Consider the following 17,572-nt stretch of genomic DNA (forward strand, 5'->3'; position numbering starts at 1 on the left):
TATTAGGAATCAACCTCTCTCCCTCCAAAATAAAATCTCCACACCACTTCATTCTCAAGTACATAACGTTTTCTCCCATTGATAAAGGTAAAATTCTATTACAACAAAAGGACTATAAGGCAACCAAATCCAAGTGTAGCCTATTCAAACAAAAACCACTGGACCTTGATTAAAGCATGCTCTAGGGAGAAGGAAGTAGGGGGCAATGCTGGGGTAAACAAAAACAAAACCCCAAGAACCACCTGCAAATCAAGTGCCATATATGTCAATAGCAAAGTTTAACACCAATTATGTAGTTGCAGAAGGAAATTTCCAAATTGCTAGAGGCATCATATATTTGTATCCCATTAAAACACTTAATAAATGCTATTAATAAATGTTAAATGAATAAACAAAGAAATCACCCTCTCCTTACTGGGTCTGGAGCCCACCCTACCCCAACAGAGATCCCCACTCCCTCCTTTCCTTAACACTGGCTAGATATTCTCCCATTCTTCCCTCAAATTAGATCCCTTTTTCGCCCTCCTCTTTCTGTCATAAAATTCCCAGATGTATACCTTATGTTTTCTAGTACATTTCATGTTTTTTCAAGTTGACTAGGATTTATTAAGCACTTACTAGGTGCCACACTAAGTGCAGAGAATATATACACAAGCAAAAAGACAGTCCCTTATCCACAAGGATTTTACAGACATAAAAGAAAGGTGAAAAGCTGAGGTGAGGGAGAATGGGGGAAGGCAATGTCCTCCAAGGCACATGCCTGGGAAAATCTAGAGACTTTCAAGAGTGTAGCCCCAACAGAATGCAAAAACTACAGGTGTCTCAGGTACCAGAGATTACTTTCTCTTTTCATAGTAAGCTTTAACATACAATCTTTCTATCTACTTTCTATCTACTCATGTCTCAATTCAATTTTAATAAATTCCTATGTGGTAAAAGGCGTGCAATGCAGAATTCTCCCCCTTTCCTAGTTATTGAAGTGAATTCTTCATATGAACCTCTATTCTTCTATTGGGGTAACCCTTTTAAATTAGTGGAGAGTAGTGTCATCCCCTTTCCCACCCAAATTACTAATAACCCATCTCAATTCACTCTACCTTTTCTCTATGACCTATTGTGACAATGACCTTTGAAATGCCTCTTTCAGATGTGCCATGAGTCAAAGGAGAAAATTCACTCATATTTTAAAATGTTACTTCAATCCAACTAAGGTATCATTCCCTACATTCTTCTTTTTTATTAAGAGAGTAATTCTGATAACCTATTTCATAGGATCTGCCTCTTGCCCTCCCCCCCACCCAAGTTTACAGGCACTACCTCTTCTGGGTCACATAATAATCTTTTTAAAGTATTTGAGATCTGCTCCTCCCCTTTATCTTTTTACTCAGTACAGCTAAATGCATATGTATTGTCCCCTACTGATATTTAAATCCCTCCCACCCTTTACCCCTAAAGGCCTCCCACATCTTATCTTCACTCAGGAGACTTCCAAAACATGCAGTTTCACTCTCAAGTCTCAACATCCCACCAATGCCAAGAGATCCTAGTTTTTGTAAACTGAAATTCAATTGTGGTGAAGTCTACACAAAGATCAGTAGCTGCGCAATTTTAAAACTGCCCAGTCACTGTTCCTCTACCATGGATAAAGGTAGGCAACAGAACTTCTGCTCCTGTAATCAAGGTCATGGGGAATGACCTCCACACCTTCAAACACATTCAGCAGTATCTCGCATCACCTTTGAGAACCTATAAGAGAAGTCTTAAGAAAATACTTGCCTAAATATTTTCCCTACCCACCTTTGGAGGAAAAAGCTCAAGAGTACAAACCTGGTGACCTTTCTTCAATCATCTTGTGCATCAGTCTCTCAAATCCAATACCAACCTGCTTTATTTGGTTAGGAAAGAGGCATGAGATTGAGGAATCATCTTTCAAAGGCCATGTCAGACTCAGCCCATCTACCTGGTAAGATGTTACACATAATTCACAGAGCCTGAAAGGGTATTAAGAAGGTCATTTAGTTCAATACCCTCATTTACTGGTTAAACTAATACCCAGGGAGGCTCTGGACCACAGTACAGATCTCTAGACTCCTAAATCCAATGCCCTTTCCACCAAACTCATCTTTCATTAAAACCCAGTTCCTGTCATGCTCTATTTTCTACATTTATTTAACCAATTCACAGGATTACAGATGTAGAGATAGCAAGGATCTTCCTCATCGTATTCATCTTTACACCAGGAAAGAGAGAAATAAGTTACTTAAACAGATCCAAGTAAAGCAGGATTTGAGCCAGGTCTTTCTGACCCTACCCACTATTATTACCCTGTCGCCCACAGGAATTCCATTCTGCTTCTCACTTCTTCAAAGAACTAAACCAACCCCAAATTCAACTATTATTGAACCCACCATACAAGAATTGTTCCCTACTTCAAAATGTTAGAAAATAAAAAAATGTAAAAAAGTTTTTTAAACCACCAGTATTCCTGTAAAACTATTTTATATTCCAGTAATAATAGCTTAAGGTGCCCAGGGTTTGGGGAGGTCCCCAGCATTCTTCTGTAAATTCCCTAGTGTCCAATGCACCAAGACATTACATGGCACCTTAAAGATTCAGTCCTCCCAGAAAGCACTGGTGGCTTCTAATCGTGGTGGAATACCAGAACAAAAGAAAAAAGGGTTGTCTCTGTAGACACGTAAATCAGCTATTTAATTATGTAACTTGCACGGTACATGTACCCAAGTGCTACCACTTCTGTACAATCTCTATGTTTTTCCTCTTGCATTACTGAATAGTCATTCTCCCAGCACAATGTAGTAGTATAAGATTTCAAGTCACAAGGCCTGCGTTTGGTCTGTGTGACCTTGGGCAAGTCACTCTGCACCTCAGTTTCCTCATCTGTAAAATGAAGGAGGGAGTTAGACGGTGTCTAAGGTCCTATCCAGCTCTAAGGAATTGTTTCTGACAAGCCCTTCGGGCTGAACCAAAGCACCGAGACGCCAGGCATGCGGCACAACTTCCCTTCCAAGTTAAGTCTGAGCCCAGGCATCAGCCTCCGCTGCGCTCCGCTCCAGCAAGCCCAGGACCCGGCCGGCCTGGCGCTCCCAGGACCCCAGGACCCCGCCGGCCCTGGAGCTTCCAGCCCTGGCCGGCCTGGCGCTCCCGGGACCCCGCCGGCCAGGCGCTCCCAGGACCCCGGGACCCCGCCGGCCTGGCGCTCCCAGGACACCCCAGCCCCACGCCGGCCGGGCGCTCCCAGGACCCCAGCCCCACGCCGGCCGGGCGCTCCCAGGACCCCAGGACCCCGCCGGCCTGGCGCTCCCAGGACCCCGGGACCCCGCCGGCCCTGGAGCTTCCAGCCCTGGCCGGCCTGGCGCTCCCGGGACCCCGCCGGCCTGGCGCTCCCAGGACCCCAGGACCCCGCCGGCCCTGGAGCTTCCAGCCCTGGCCGGCCTGGCGCTCCCGGGACCCCGCCGGCCGGGCGCTCCCAGGACCCCAGCCCCACGCCGGCCGGGCGCTCCCAGGACCCCAGGACCCCGCCGGCCGGGCGCTCCCAGGACCCCAGCCCCACGCCGGCCGGGCGCTCCCAGGACCCCAGCCCCACGCCGGCCGGGCGCTCTCAGGACCCCAGCCCCACGCCGGCCGGGCGCTCCCAGCCCCGGCCCGGCCCACGTCCCACTTCTCCAGCCCGGCTCGCAGCCCTCGCTTCACTTCCTCCCCCGTTCCGGCTCCCCATCGCCCTCCCTCCGCACCCAGCCCGGCACCCACCCACCCACTCAATTCAACCAACGTGAATCACCCAAGTGCAAAGTACTTCGTGGAGAGCTGCGGAAGGCACCAAGTTTACAAGCCGGGGTCGGACCCGGCTCCAGCCCGGGGCCCCCCACCTTTCCCCCGGTACCTTCCCCTCCCCAACAGGAGCGTGCCGGAGCGCACCCCCTTTGATGCCCCCCATACGTCACTCTACCTAGGCAGCCCAAGTTCCTCATACTCCATCCAGCAGCCGCACACCGACTCCTCCAGACCTGGCCATCTCTGTGTGATTCCAGTGACCCTGAGGTTTGCCCCGGACCTCCCCGAAGCCGCCTCGCTTGGGGGATCATCCTCCCCACCCCGGATCCGTTCCTCCGAGAAGCCCCCTTCCCCAGGTGTGCGGATTCTCATCCTCGGGCGGGTCCCCCGACCTCACCGGCTCTCCGCACCCCCCACGCCCCAGGTCGGGCCCCCGAGCCGCCGCAGCCGCCACCTTCCCCAGGGGCCCCCACCCCTGGGGGGGCCGGCCGGGGCTCCCCCAGCCCCGCACAGGAACTCCCCATCCCCCCCAGCAGCTCCCTCCGGGCCAGTGCCCGGCCCCGGCTCTCACCGGAGATACTGCGCGCTCTGCAGGCTCATCCTCCGCCGCCGCGTCTCCCCGCGAAGCGTCCGTGGGTCTCTCAGGCTCCTCGGAGCGGCCCCGCGGTACCGCTGGTGCTGGCGGCGGCCGCCATCTTCCTCTCCTCCGGCTCCTCCTCGCCCGGCGGGAGGGGGGTGGTGAGTAAGGCGGTGAGGGGGGGGTGGGGGAGGGAGCGGGTGAAGCTGCTCTCGCTGCCGCTCCGGCCCGTGGGGCGCAGGGACACTACGACCCAGGAGGGGGAGGGGGGAGGGTCCTCGGAAGGGGGCGGGAGGACTGGGGAAGAGGAAGGAAATCGGAGGGAGCCGCTCTCGCGAGACTTCGGCCGCCCCGGTCCCACCGCCTGATTTCCGCCCTTCTGGAGAGACTTCGGGAGCGTCCGGGCGTGTACTGCAGTTGCGGCTTCTCAGTGGCCTGCTAGTGGTGCTTGATCACTTTGGGTTTTGTCTTCCTCCCGCTTCCAGCGGGAAGGGGCAACCCCAGCCGCTCCGGGAACATCGAACCCGAAACAAACTGGAGTTACACTCAAAACCTTCCCCCGTCTTTCTCTTCACCGCAGCCCAAACTGGCTTCCTACTTCCACTCCCACACTCTTCCCCACCGGAAACGCCTCCTCTTCTTCCTACAGTTCCGTCGGCCGGTCCCCCGACGCTATTCTTCCCCTCGCGCGCTAGGGAGTGACGCGAGGGACCCCTCCGCCTCCTCTCCCCGGCCCCTCCCCCTGCACGCGGAGGGACTGTTAGAGGGGGTGGGGAGCCCGGCAGGAAAGGAAACGAAACCAATGGGATTGGAGGAGCGGCTGCCATGGCGACGCGCAGCTGCGGTGGTATTGCCATGGTAACCAGTGTGTGAGGCGAGGGGAGAGGGGGACCCTTCCCGAGGCGAACAGGTTCCGGGGAAGACGCCCGCGGCCGCCCTCTGCTTTCCCCGAGTTCTTCCGCCTTGTCTGCAGGGTCGGTCCCTCGGGAATCCCCGTGCCTGATCTCCCCAAGTCCTTTCCGCGGCCGGGGCGACCCCCTAGTCCTCTAAGCGCCCGCAGGCAGGGGCGGGGCGAGGCGGCGGCAGCTCCGGGGAAGACCGAGGGCTTTCCCGGAGCCGGCCTGCGAGAGGCGGGATCCCTGCATGGCTGCGGCTTGCGAGGCGTTGGGGGTGGGGAGGAGGGAGCCCCCCCCCTGGCACGTGGAGCTGCCCCCGGCCCCTCGGGTCCGGGAAATCTTAGTGACAGTAGATCTTTATAAAAAGCGGGGCCTTTAAGAGTGGCGGAGGGTCGGTCGTGGGCCGCCCCGCGCGGGGGCAGCGATCAAGGTCAAAGTCATCGCTGGGGGCGCCCGCGTGTCCTCCGGCTCTCGAGGGTCGGCCCGGATTGGAGGAGAAGTCACAATGTATCGAAGCGCGGCGCCAAAAAAGTATCCAGTCGGCCTTGGGATCGAGGCCCCGGAGCAGAAGGTCTGGGGAAGGGATGTCGGGGTTTTTGTTTTAAGTCATCTCGCCCTCGGTACTGGGTCCTGAAAAGCCGCCGAAAGAAGGACCCAAGTCGGTGGTACTATGCTGGAGGGGAAAAGTAGCAAGAGGAGCAAGGAATCGCTGGATTATTGATTTTCCATCTTGCCTAGACTCTGCATGTGCTTTTAGGGGACTCATACTTACTTGCCCTTCTCGGGAGGAAACTACCGGGACACTAATCATCTTTGTTGTTCTGTCATTGTCCTACTAGCTGAAGGAACGTTTCCAAGATCCTTCACTTCCTGGTCCACTAAAAGAAAATGTCCCATCTGTTTAAAGTCCAAACATGCAAGTAATTTGGACTAGCAAAAAAAATCCAAGTACAATTTTGAAAGAAGAATTCGCGACGCAATTTATGAAATCAATTTAACTAGGTCCTAGTACTGATAGAAATGTATTGTCGGGGCATTTCCTGGGACTACCACGCCCGCGATGACCTAAGTTTTGCTTGTCATCTGAGACGATTTTCAGCAGTACAGTGCCCCCTGCCACCACACTTGGGCACTGACTCACGCTGACTCAACAGGGAAGAGAGCCATCTAGTGAGGCAGCTTTCGCCTGGTGCATGCACTGTGAGAGAATCAATACGTTTCTATAAAGTAACTTTATTTCATCCCTGTATTTTACTATTAATAATTGTATTGTAAAAAATATTTTGTAAATCATGAAGTACAAAATGAATTCTGTGAGTACTAAAGAGTTACCCTGGCAAATTGCTTTTAAATATTTTGTTTTTGTTTTTACTATAACAAAGAATAAAGAAAAGGCAGGGAAAAATTCAGTGAAACTAACCTAACACATCAAGTCTAACATTAGATACAGTTTCTCATACCAACAGGCTGCTCCTTCTGCAAAAGAAGAGAGGGGAAATGTCCTCTCAGATCTCTTTGGGGTCAACTTGTCATTGTAATTTCATAACATAAAGTTGCATTTATTTTTCATTTACATTAGTGTTCTGTTCACTTTAAATCAGTTCTTGTCTTTCATACTCATTGTTTCTGACAGTGCAGGAGGGAAGCTAGCAAGGTGGTATGGAGCCTGGCAGGAAAGGAAGCAAACTGAATTTAGGATGGGAGTTCAACTACTACTTCAGACACTAGCTCTGTGATTCAGGGTAAGTTTACTCTCAACTCAGCCTCCGTTTCCTCCTTTGTTACATAAGAGAGTTGAACTCACTAATATCCAAGGTAACTTCTGTCTCTAAATCAATGATTCTAATAATCCATTACATTTATACACCACAGTTAGTTTTAGCCATTTCCCAATTGACAGACATATACTTTGTTTCCAGTTCTTTGCTAATAAAAAAATCTACAATGCACAAATTATCTCTTGTCTTCATCCTTATTTTTTAATCCTGTTTCCTACTGTGTATTCCATCAGTAAATATGTTGAACTTATATAAGCACCTTTCATCAAGAGAGATGTTTTGTTTTTCCCTTCAATCACAAATTCCCACCAGCCTTCATTATATGCAACTGGTTCTAGACACTAAACTGGAGCCACCAGATAACAAAAAGAAGAGGCCCTTCAATTTCCTTTAGGCCTTCCATGATTTTGTTGAGTCCTTGAATATGTGCATATTTTCCGGAGGAGAGCATTGAGAATGTATTTTAGGTTTCTTAATGCAAAAATTGTTCACTTTTTAATGCTTTGTATCAAGTTATACATAATAGTTGGGCTCTCTACCACTTAAAATTTCAGAATCACGAAGCATTTGGAACTCCACCACTTTGCATTTCCCCTCAAAAGAAAAAAAAAAGTGCTGTGCATGGATTATTTCCACAATCCTCCCAAGAAACCTCCTCACAAACCCTAATCACCATTCCCATTAGAGTCAGAAGGTAGGCTTCTGTGCCCACAGTTGTGACTACGTAAACCATTATAATGTTAGGACATTAGAAATAAGATTTTAAAGGTCTTGTACATTTTGGAATCCTTCACTATTGTGACTATTATTAAAATCCACAAATCTTCGCCAAGCCAAGTAAATAGTGTACACACTTTTTAGCCACCCACCAAACTTCCTGAAGTTCTTGCTTTTATCTCTCTCATCAAACTGACCTGTATGAAATTTTACGAAGTAATAATTCATTACAATATTTGATCTACATAGATTTAATGTTTACAAAGCTCAAGTGCATTTCAGTGCTTAATTATTTTTAATCTGGATGATGACAATGATTATGGAATTATGCATGCCTGTCGCTGAAACCACAGAGTCACAGAATCCATCCTTTCAACTCAGCTGGCGAGTGTGGCCTGTTTCAAGTAGGTGTTTATGCATTCTTTTCCTGGGAAGTAACTTAGACTATCTTTGGGAGCCTGGATGGTGGTGGGCTGGTACTACAGGCCTGTTTGTTAAGAAATTAAGATTTTAAGTCATCAAAGAACCCCAGAGGGAAAGGATGAAACAAGCTGTACATTCTCAGATTTTCAAAGATGTCTGTGAGCTAGCATCATTTCTATGCAAATATCAACCCCATTTAATGCTTGCTCGGTGTGACTCTTGTCCATAACCTCCTGTAAATTTACCAGGAGGTCCACCTAGTAGGAGGCTTTCATCAATTTCTCTTGACATTTTAAAGGTGCCAGTGGAGCACTCTGGATGTTTTACATGTCATTCCTCATCACTATGTGATCTTCTCTTCCTACTACACAGTTCTTTGATGAAGTCTTTTACTCCTTCTTTGAAATTCCTACTTAGTTATGTTCTGAAGCTTGTACTACATGCCTTTCCATCAACGTCTGTACAGTAGTCATTTTTATTCTTCAGAAACAGTTGTGTTCCATGCTTTGCTGCTGTATATCGATACCAGTAGTGGTATTCAGAACAAGGGCCTTTGCTTTCATGGGAAGCTTGGGATCAGTAAAGGAGCTTTGTGGTTTCTTGGAGGCAATACAGCCAGCCGCCATCCTCCTACTCAATTTTGTGCCTGACTCAAAGTCATCTGTACAATCCATCTGTACTGTCTGTCCCAAATATTCATACTGGTGGACAGACTCTATTGGTTGTCCATCCAAATTCATGTTGAAATCTGGACAATAGACATTCTTCATTTTCTTGGTCTTTCCTGTGCAGACCAAACAAACTTTGGGTGATTACAGCCCCATTGCAGAAGGCTCTACAATGTTTGGGGACTTGATACAGTCAGCACAATGACAATCACAGAAAAGGTCATCTGGTAGACTTTTACACCCAAGGAGAATCAGTATTATCTTTCCTGTCCTATGTGTGAAACTCAGAAGAGATTAAATGATTCAGCTGGGTGAATAAATGATTCATTCTGGTTCAAATAGCAACCCAATGACAAAACAATTTTGAACTGGGAGGATCTTGCTCTCCAGGTTACTGAACTAGGTTAGAGTCAACAATTGTTCTGAGGTGCTCTGCTAAATGTTTGTTCACTGATTCCTAAGAAACATTTGTCTGTCTCAAACACCCACTCCCACTACCCATCCCCAGAATATGCAATTCTAATTGGGGGAGAGGAAAGGCATTTTAGGTCCAAATCTGCTTTACCAGACTATGATCCTGCCAGGAGTGGGGAACTTGCAGCCTCAAGGCCACATGTGGCCTTCTAGATCCTCAAGTGCAGCCATTTAACTGAATCCAAACTTCACAGAACAAATCTCCTTAATAAAACAATTTGTTCTGTAAAACTTGGACTCAGTCAAAAGTCTGCACCTGAGGACTTAGAAGGTTCCCCACCCCTGATCTAGCCCATGTCCATTTTATCCAGAAGCACATTTTATAAGGAGATTTCCTCAAATGTTTGCTGGAATCTGCACATACAATCTCCACAGTTTCACTCCCCCAAAAAGGATGTCAAAGCAAGCTTTACCAGTCTTACTACAATCCCTTTTTAATATTTTGATATAACTAAGATCAAACTTTGGGTGCTAATCAGTTAACTTTGTTAACAACTAATTGCTTAGCGATATTGGGACACAGCCAAGCTCCTAGAAAGAAGTAAAGGTTATTGATTGAGCAGGTAGAAGACCACTAGGGCAAACTTTGTTTAATTTACAGGTTTGCCTAGGGTAAGCTCTGGTGTCCACACCTTTATCTGCCAACTCAGCCAAGGGGATTTAGATCCGTAAACCAGAGACCTAGATGGAAAAATGGCAAAATCATATTCATTTTAGAGTCGGTAAAAGTACCAGCCATCATCCAGTCCAACCAGTAATAAAAAGGAATTCCCGCCATAATCTACCTGATGAGTGAGCTAGATCTTCAATGAGGGGCAACCATCCTAATGTAGCCAATTGGATTACATCTTTAGATAGGTCTTGTTAGAAACTTTTTTCCTTCTGAAATCTACCTTTCTCCAATTTTCTCCCACTGTTCCTGATTCTGCCCTTGAGAGCCAAATAGAAGAATCAGCCAATCCTTCTTCCTCATGGCAGTTCTTTGAATACTTGAAGACATCTATAATGTTTCTACTAGTCTTCTTTTCTCCAGGCTCAACATCCTCTCCATTCCTTCAATTCTCATATGACATGAACCCAAGGACTTTCATGTTTTTGGATAAACTCTCCAGTTTATCAGTGTCCGACAATCTGTAGGACCATAACTGAGCAAATGCCCCAGATGTAGTGTGACCAGGAGCAAAGAGTAGGATACCATCATATCTTTTCCCTGGGAGCTAGGCCTCTCTTAATGAAACCCAAGACCCTATTAGCATTTTCTTTGACTACCCCAATTACATTGCTGAATTATATTGAATTTTCAGTTCATCACAACTCCCAGATCTTTTTCAGACAGAAAAGTCCCATCCTATTAATCAAAAAGCATTTAGTAATTGCTTTCTATGTGCTAGGTGGTATTCTAAGTATTAGGCCTACAAAGAAAGTAAAAATGCAGTCCCTACCCTCACATGAAAATAACTGTGTATATAACATGATCTAGCTAGCTAGCTATCTACAACATAAATTAAAGGTAATCTCATAAGGAAGGTTCTAGTGGGGGGAGAGGAGTGGGTTAAAGGTATATTTTTTAAGCTGATTCTTTACAACCCAAGTATAAGATTTTACATTTATCCTTACTGAATATCTTCCTTATAGATTCAGCCTAATGAATACTCTAGCCTGTCAGTGTATTTTCAAATTCTGTCAATTACTAGTCACTCTGCATTTATAACAAATTGCTATACTGAATTACCCATAACACATAAATTACTTTGGCCTAGAATGCAACCAAGCTAAAAGTATTTTTCTCTCCCCTACTTTCTGATTTTTGGAAGGAAGGTGAACTATTATTATATGACCCCTGGGAATGTGCTTAGCATTTGGGATAATATGAATGGTTAAAATCTTGCCATTGTATCTCTAAGAGATCCTGTTTAATGTTCCTCTCTCAGCCTTGCTTCAGGTTGAATCAGCTTTCATTACTACCACTGCTGAAGAATTATGATTACTTCTACTTTTCTTCTGAATAGCTTCTGTAGTGTCTGCCTGTCTCAGTCAGAAACAGAAGTGATGAAATTATGCCTATTTTGTAGAAGTAGGGGAAAAAGGGAAGGAAGGAAGGAAGGAAGGAAGGAAGGAAGGAAGGAAGGAAGGAAGGAAGGAAGGAAGGAACAAAGGAACGAAAGAACGAAGGAAGAAGAAAATAAAGAAAGAAAGAATGAATGAAAAAGGAAGAAAGAAAGAAAGAAGAAAGGGGAAGGAGGAAACAGCTTAGAGGTGATGGATGAAATGACTTGCCTTAGGCCATACAATGTATCTGTTTTTCTATGTTCTGTCCAAACTTGGTGTTGCCCAATATTTATCAGTCCAAGAAAACATGGAAACCTGTCAGAACACTGGATCTTTCCTGTTCAGTAAAGCCCTGACAAGGCATGTATGTGCACACCTCAGGCAAGTTTTGACATTTGGCTCCTTGAAGAATTCATGACGAAACAAGAGAAAGGTTTGTAGGAAGTAAAATGGGTGATTTTGAGTATGTAAAATTTAAAAGTTTGTGTACAAACATTCAGTTCAACTAAAATTAAAGAAGTAGAGAATTGGGGGAAAATTCTTTGCAGCAACTCTCTCTGATAAAGGTCTCATTTCTAAGATATATGGGGAACTGATTCAAATTTATTTTAAAAAAAGCTATTTACCAACTGATAAATGAACAAACGATATGAATAGGCAGTTTTCAGAAGAAGAAATCTGATATACTATAGATATATGAAAAATCACTAATAGAGAAATGCTAATTACAACTTTGAAATACTACCTTATACCCATCAGCTGTGGGAAAGCTGTGGGAGCTGTGGGAAAATAAGTACCTTAATGCACTGATGGTGGAGCTGTGAAATAGTCTGGCTGTTCTGGAAAGCAATTTGAAATTACAGAATATGGTATTATGCTCAAACCAATCGAACTGCACATGCCTTTTGGGCCAGCAGTACCACTAGTAGATCTATACCCAAAAGAGATCAAAGAAAAATAAAAAAATACCATATGTATAAAAATATAGCTGCATTTTTTTTTTGTGGTAGCAAAGAATTGGAAACTGAGGAGATGCCCATCAACTGGGGAATGGTTGAACAAATTGGTTATGGTCTATAAATGTGGTAGAATACTATCCTGTAAGGAATGATGAAGGGGATGGTTTCAGAGAAACCTGGAAAGACTCATATGAACAGATGCAAAGTGAAGTGAGAAGAACCAGGAGAACAGTTTATGCAGTAACAATATTTTAAAGGGAGGAAGCTTTGGAAGACTTATTAACTCTGATCCATACAATGACAAATCACAGAGGAAATTCCAGAGGAAAAAGATGAAACCCACTTCCACTTACAGATGTGATAGACTCGAGTATAAATTAAGGCACGTTTTTCTGGACACGGGCTATGGAGGAATTTGTTTTGCTTGTCTATACATGTTCATAATGAGTTTTGTTTTTCTTGTTCTCTCATTGGGGGAAGAGAGAAGGGAGTTCAGAGGAAGAGAAGGAGGCCCTGAAAATAAAGTTGAACTAAATTTCTTTTGATGTGTGCATACTACATTACTAACTAGGTAATGCAGGCAAAGTACTTTGTAAACAATAAATAAATGGGAACTGTTTTTGTGTCATTCTTCTCATCTCTTTTCAATGGCATTCAGATAGAAGCATTCTGGAACAAGTCACTATCCTGGTATTATTCCTTATATTTAATGTTCTGTGCACTTGAGATCAAATAACTGCTTTTTAAAATTAGTTTGTTATTTACTAGATTCTTTACCATATCTCAAGCAACTTAGTATAAAAAGTATGATATGTCATGGAGAGAAACTTTTAGACATGAAAACCTATTCCTTATTGCTTCTCCTGGTATGTGGCATCGTAGGCCCCTAGACCTGGCATTCAGTCCTTAACCTGTCTTCTCCAACCACAATTCCATCCCCACCAGACTCCCTTTACCTCCCACAGCTGGCCTTTTGAAGAGGCCAGTCTCTCACTTTGTATGATTAGAGGAGTGCCAGTGAGAGCATCCTGACCAAAAAATTCTCCCCCAACTAGGTGGCACACTTAGAAAATTCCACTATTAAAGATTCATTCCTCACTGTCCTCTTCTGGCATCCACTAATAAAACCTAATACCCCTGGGAAGGTTAACATATTAAATTAAGCTCTTATCAGATGCTAATACCTTAGTGTGAATTATTTTTATTATTCTCTGGACCCTTGACCCAATGATGGAAAGGGATCCAGGGAGCAGAGGGAGAACTACTCATTTTGTCATTTTCCTTAGAGTCATGTCTGTTCATTGATACTCCTTTCAGCCATGGTTACTGCCACCTCCACTCTCCAAAACCCAAAGGCAAAGGGGAGGGAAGGGAAGGCATGAGCACTAAGTGCCTACTTTATGCCAAGCACTATGCTAATAACTTTAGATATATCTCATTGAGGAAACCAAAGCTTCACTATATACCGTGGATGAGAAGAAATTAGTCAGTATAGATTTCTTTGGGGGATTGGAGAAGTCTGAATAGGGCAGCTACAGTCTCCATAGTGACATTATTTGTCGTGCTTAGATATATTTTCTTAATTATCTCATTAGTCTAAACTAAAAAGAGGCAAACCAAAAATATATCTGTGATATTTTCCATATATTTTTTAAAGGCTTTTAGTTTATATCCATTATAGATTATGCTGGCTCTTGCTCTTAGATAGATACTACCTTTTAAGAAAGATATGTTTATTTCTGTGCTTTCTGGTGAATTTTTTTATAACAGGAATGGATATTGTATCTTGTCAAAAACTTTTTCTACATCTATTGACTTAATAAATACTGATGCAAAAATTTTAAATAAAATATTAGCAAGGAGTTGTGCTATACAAGTGCTAACTATAGCTATTATTATTATTGCACTGGACACCCAACCTGCCAGTGCACTTTGGGATTGGGTGAGTCACTTCAGTATATATACTAGCCTTTAAACACCCAACATGAACATTTCTTCCACCTCAGAATCCTTAAGAATCCTGACCACTCTCAGCCCCTCTTTGTCTGCAAAAAAAACTCTAAATCCAGGAATTTCAAAGAAAAAAAGTTCTGGTGCTCATATTCAAGCCTGGTGCTCACTCTCAAGGAGTGAGAAGTGTTAGCCACTTACAGGATCTCATGAGTGGCAGCTGGTGTTCCAATTGGCTCCCAATGCTACTACTTCATTGCACCTCAGATCTGGGGTCTGCCATGTTCTTGCCACATCTCCCACTTTTAGCTGATATCTACATTAACCTCTTGTGAGAACCTGCTGATGTATAAAAGATGAAACTTTGTCATTTATATCTTATAGGAAAGCAGTGTGAAATTTAGAATCACATTTACTTCAAGAAGCTTTCAGTCTGTTGAATAAACCTAGTACAATGTAGAAGTAAATATTCAATAATGAAGATAATACCTAGAATTGATACACCACCTTTCCAGGGGAAAGTACAAAAATCATTGTATTTTGTGTCCTCTGGCCCTCACCTGGTCTTACTGTCCTATTTATATTTGTTATTCAATTATTCTCTGAATAGCTCACAGAGTTAATATTTACTCTCTTTCCTATTTCTCCTTAGCACTGATGTGCTTTCTCATATATAACAAACACTGTCGAAGATTACTCCCCAAATACACCTTCTAAGAGAAGGCATAAATAACTTGGTTAGCATTTCACACTTTTATCCTTGCACATTGATATTTGAGTCTTTTCTGTGTGGATGATTATAATTGATTGGGCCCTACCAGTTTTTCAAGCATACCCTCTAGTGATATTTTATTTAAAACAAATGATCAATAAATGTAATAATGATATTTCAATTTGTTGACATAGAAATAGCAAATTTCTTATTCCCCAGGTGAATTGGTTGACAGTTCAGTAGACTTCATTTCTTATTGCTTTTTTGAATATTTATTAACATTAAATACTTAAGAATAAACAGAATCCTTGCTCCCTTCTTTCCAAGTATCTAATGCTCTTAAGCAATTACAGGTCAAAGGCATTGTCTACTATGTACAAATTGTTTCATAGCGCCTCCTCAACACAATCTGACCAAGTGTGTACTGCCAGGGGAGAAAATAGCTTGCATCTGAAGGGAGGATATCTTGTTTCTTCAGCTGCTCTGTGTTTGAGTGAGATTAGAATCCAGAGCTGTCTCATAGCTGAAGAGTATTAGAAGGCTAATTTGGAGCAAAAACAACTGCTCTTGCTCCTACCACTTGCTCTCTCCCACCCCTTTAGAAAGACATTGAAAAGAAAGACAGATAATCTAATCCCTTTAATGCCAAGGTAATCTGATATGTGTCGCAATTTAAAAAAGCCACAGTTGCTAAATCTCTAGTTTAAAGTCTGTGATACTTTAATCTTCTGCCCCTAGGAGTACTTCCTGATTTTCACTTAGGACTCTTTAATTTTATAATTCCTATGATGATGAAGTGTCTGCTGTAACTGCCAAGTCTAGAGGCATCTGTCTTTGTTTTTACTACATTTAAGGTACCAGAATAACATCAAGGTTGTTAACCTCCTGTGTCTCAATAAAAATAATAATAACCCACATTTCTATAAAGTTTTAAGGTTTACAAAGTCCTTTCCTCACAGGAAGTATTAGAAATTTTGCAGATGAGGAAACTGAAGCTTTCATAGCTATCAAGTACCTCAGGCAGGATCTGCACCCAAGTCACCAGATTCTAAAGACCACACATCTCACTGGGATCTCCCTCCATGACCCGTCCACCATCTTTCCCAGTCATAGATGTCTTCGATGATGTCTTTTAGACCACTTTTCATGAGCAAGTCATCCTTGCTGCTGTACTGAAGCTTACATGTAGCTACCATGCATCTTTCCACTGCCCTTTGGTTACATGTGATTTTGATTCTTCTAAGACCATAGTGTCTCATGATCTGCAACCATGTAATATCAATGGGAGAATATTGATTTTTGCAGCAACAAGCAGTATGGAATCAATGAAAGTAATATGCCATTTCCCAAACAGGATCCAGTGTGTTATCTGCTACTAAACTCATTTCTGGGCATGTCATTATCCATTTGCAATGTCTGTTTTCTCTTTCTCTTTCTATCCCTCTCTCCCTCTTTCCCTCCCTCTCTCTCTCCCTCCCTTCCTCCCTTTCTCTCTCTTTCTCTCTCTCTCTCTCTCTCTCTCTCTCTCTCTCTCTCTCTCTCTCTCTCTCTCTCCTCTTCTTCTTTCTCCCCCTTCCCTTTCCCCTTTCCGCCTCTTTCCCTCCTTCCCCCCCAAAAAACCCAGTGATTTTATTGTCATAGGGAACTACAGGTGAAGAAATTTCCCTTACCAATGTAGAACTATACCTGTTCTACAACTTATAGTCTTAGACAGTTGCCTAAGGGTATTGAAAGGCTAAGTGACTTGCCTGGGTTGTGCTGGCAATGCTTGCAACCCTAATAATTAAAACAGAATTCATATATCCTCTGCTATTACAGGACTCTTGAGGGTGGAAGAGCAAACCAAAAGGAACCTTCTACCTCATTTTTCTCAGTGCTATCCTATAAAATTTCCAGCTGCCTAAATGAATAACAACCCCCTTTTTCTGTTCTTTCATCCTCACCTACCTCCACCCCATCCTTCCCATATCTCATTCCAGTTCTGTTCACCTCTTCTATTGTGTCCTTCAGAATCCTCGTTCTATTGTTAACAAACTTCCTTTCATTTTAGATCTCTTCCTTTTATGCTACTTCCATATTCTGGCACACAGGGAGAACAAATTTCTCCCAGAAGATATTGTGTTCCTGGCCATCTGGTTGTACCTTGTATAACGCATGACACCCTAGTCCTGGAGTAATTGCATATTTCCTGTTCCCCGTTGCCATTTCTAGACACCCTGTCTGTACCCTCATTCAGCAACCTCTCCCCTTGGAAGTTCATTCTATCCAAGTATATCACCCAGTCCAGATCCTGCTAGCAGTTCTTTATCAACCCGTATCTATCTTTCCTCAAGGAGTTCAGTACTTGGCTCACAGTCTTCCTCTCCAACCAGTCCCTGGCCATCACTCTTCTTAAGGCTTTGATTTCCTCCCTTCCCAATCTTGACCCTATATTTAATCAATTCGATATTACACTATCCTCCTCTCAACTTACTAAATCCCAGCCCTAATGCTGAGGTCCTATGTATGTGCTTATGCATGATGGTCATACAGCTATTCAGATAGAGTCCATTATAAACTATATTGGACCTGAGGCAA

At 44.0% G+C, this 17,572-nt stretch overlaps 1 protein-coding gene across 5 annotated transcripts in view; it reads right to left on the minus strand.

Moving 5' to 3' along the window:
• The window catches only part of SMG7 (SMG7 nonsense mediated mRNA decay factor), a 107,386-nt gene extending 100,171 nt beyond the window's left edge, over positions 1–7,215 (minus strand). For all 5 annotated transcript variants that reach the window (XM_072648427.1, XM_072648428.1, XM_072648429.1 and 2 more), the window contains exon 1: positions 4,364–7,215. In XM_072648427.1, coding sequence (XP_072504528.1) covers positions 4,364–4,392 — 29 coding nt within the window. In that variant the 5' untranslated portion in view covers positions 4,393–7,215. The remainder of the gene's footprint in view (positions 1–4,363) is intronic.
• Between the last annotated feature and the right edge of the window lie 10,357 nt (positions 7,216–17,572).

The sequence above is a fragment of the Notamacropus eugenii genome, chromosome 2, assembly GCF_028372415.1.
Source record: "Notamacropus eugenii isolate mMacEug1 chromosome 2, mMacEug1.pri_v2, whole genome shotgun sequence".
Classification (NCBI taxonomy): domain Eukaryota; kingdom Metazoa; phylum Chordata; class Mammalia; order Diprotodontia; family Macropodidae; genus Notamacropus; species Notamacropus eugenii.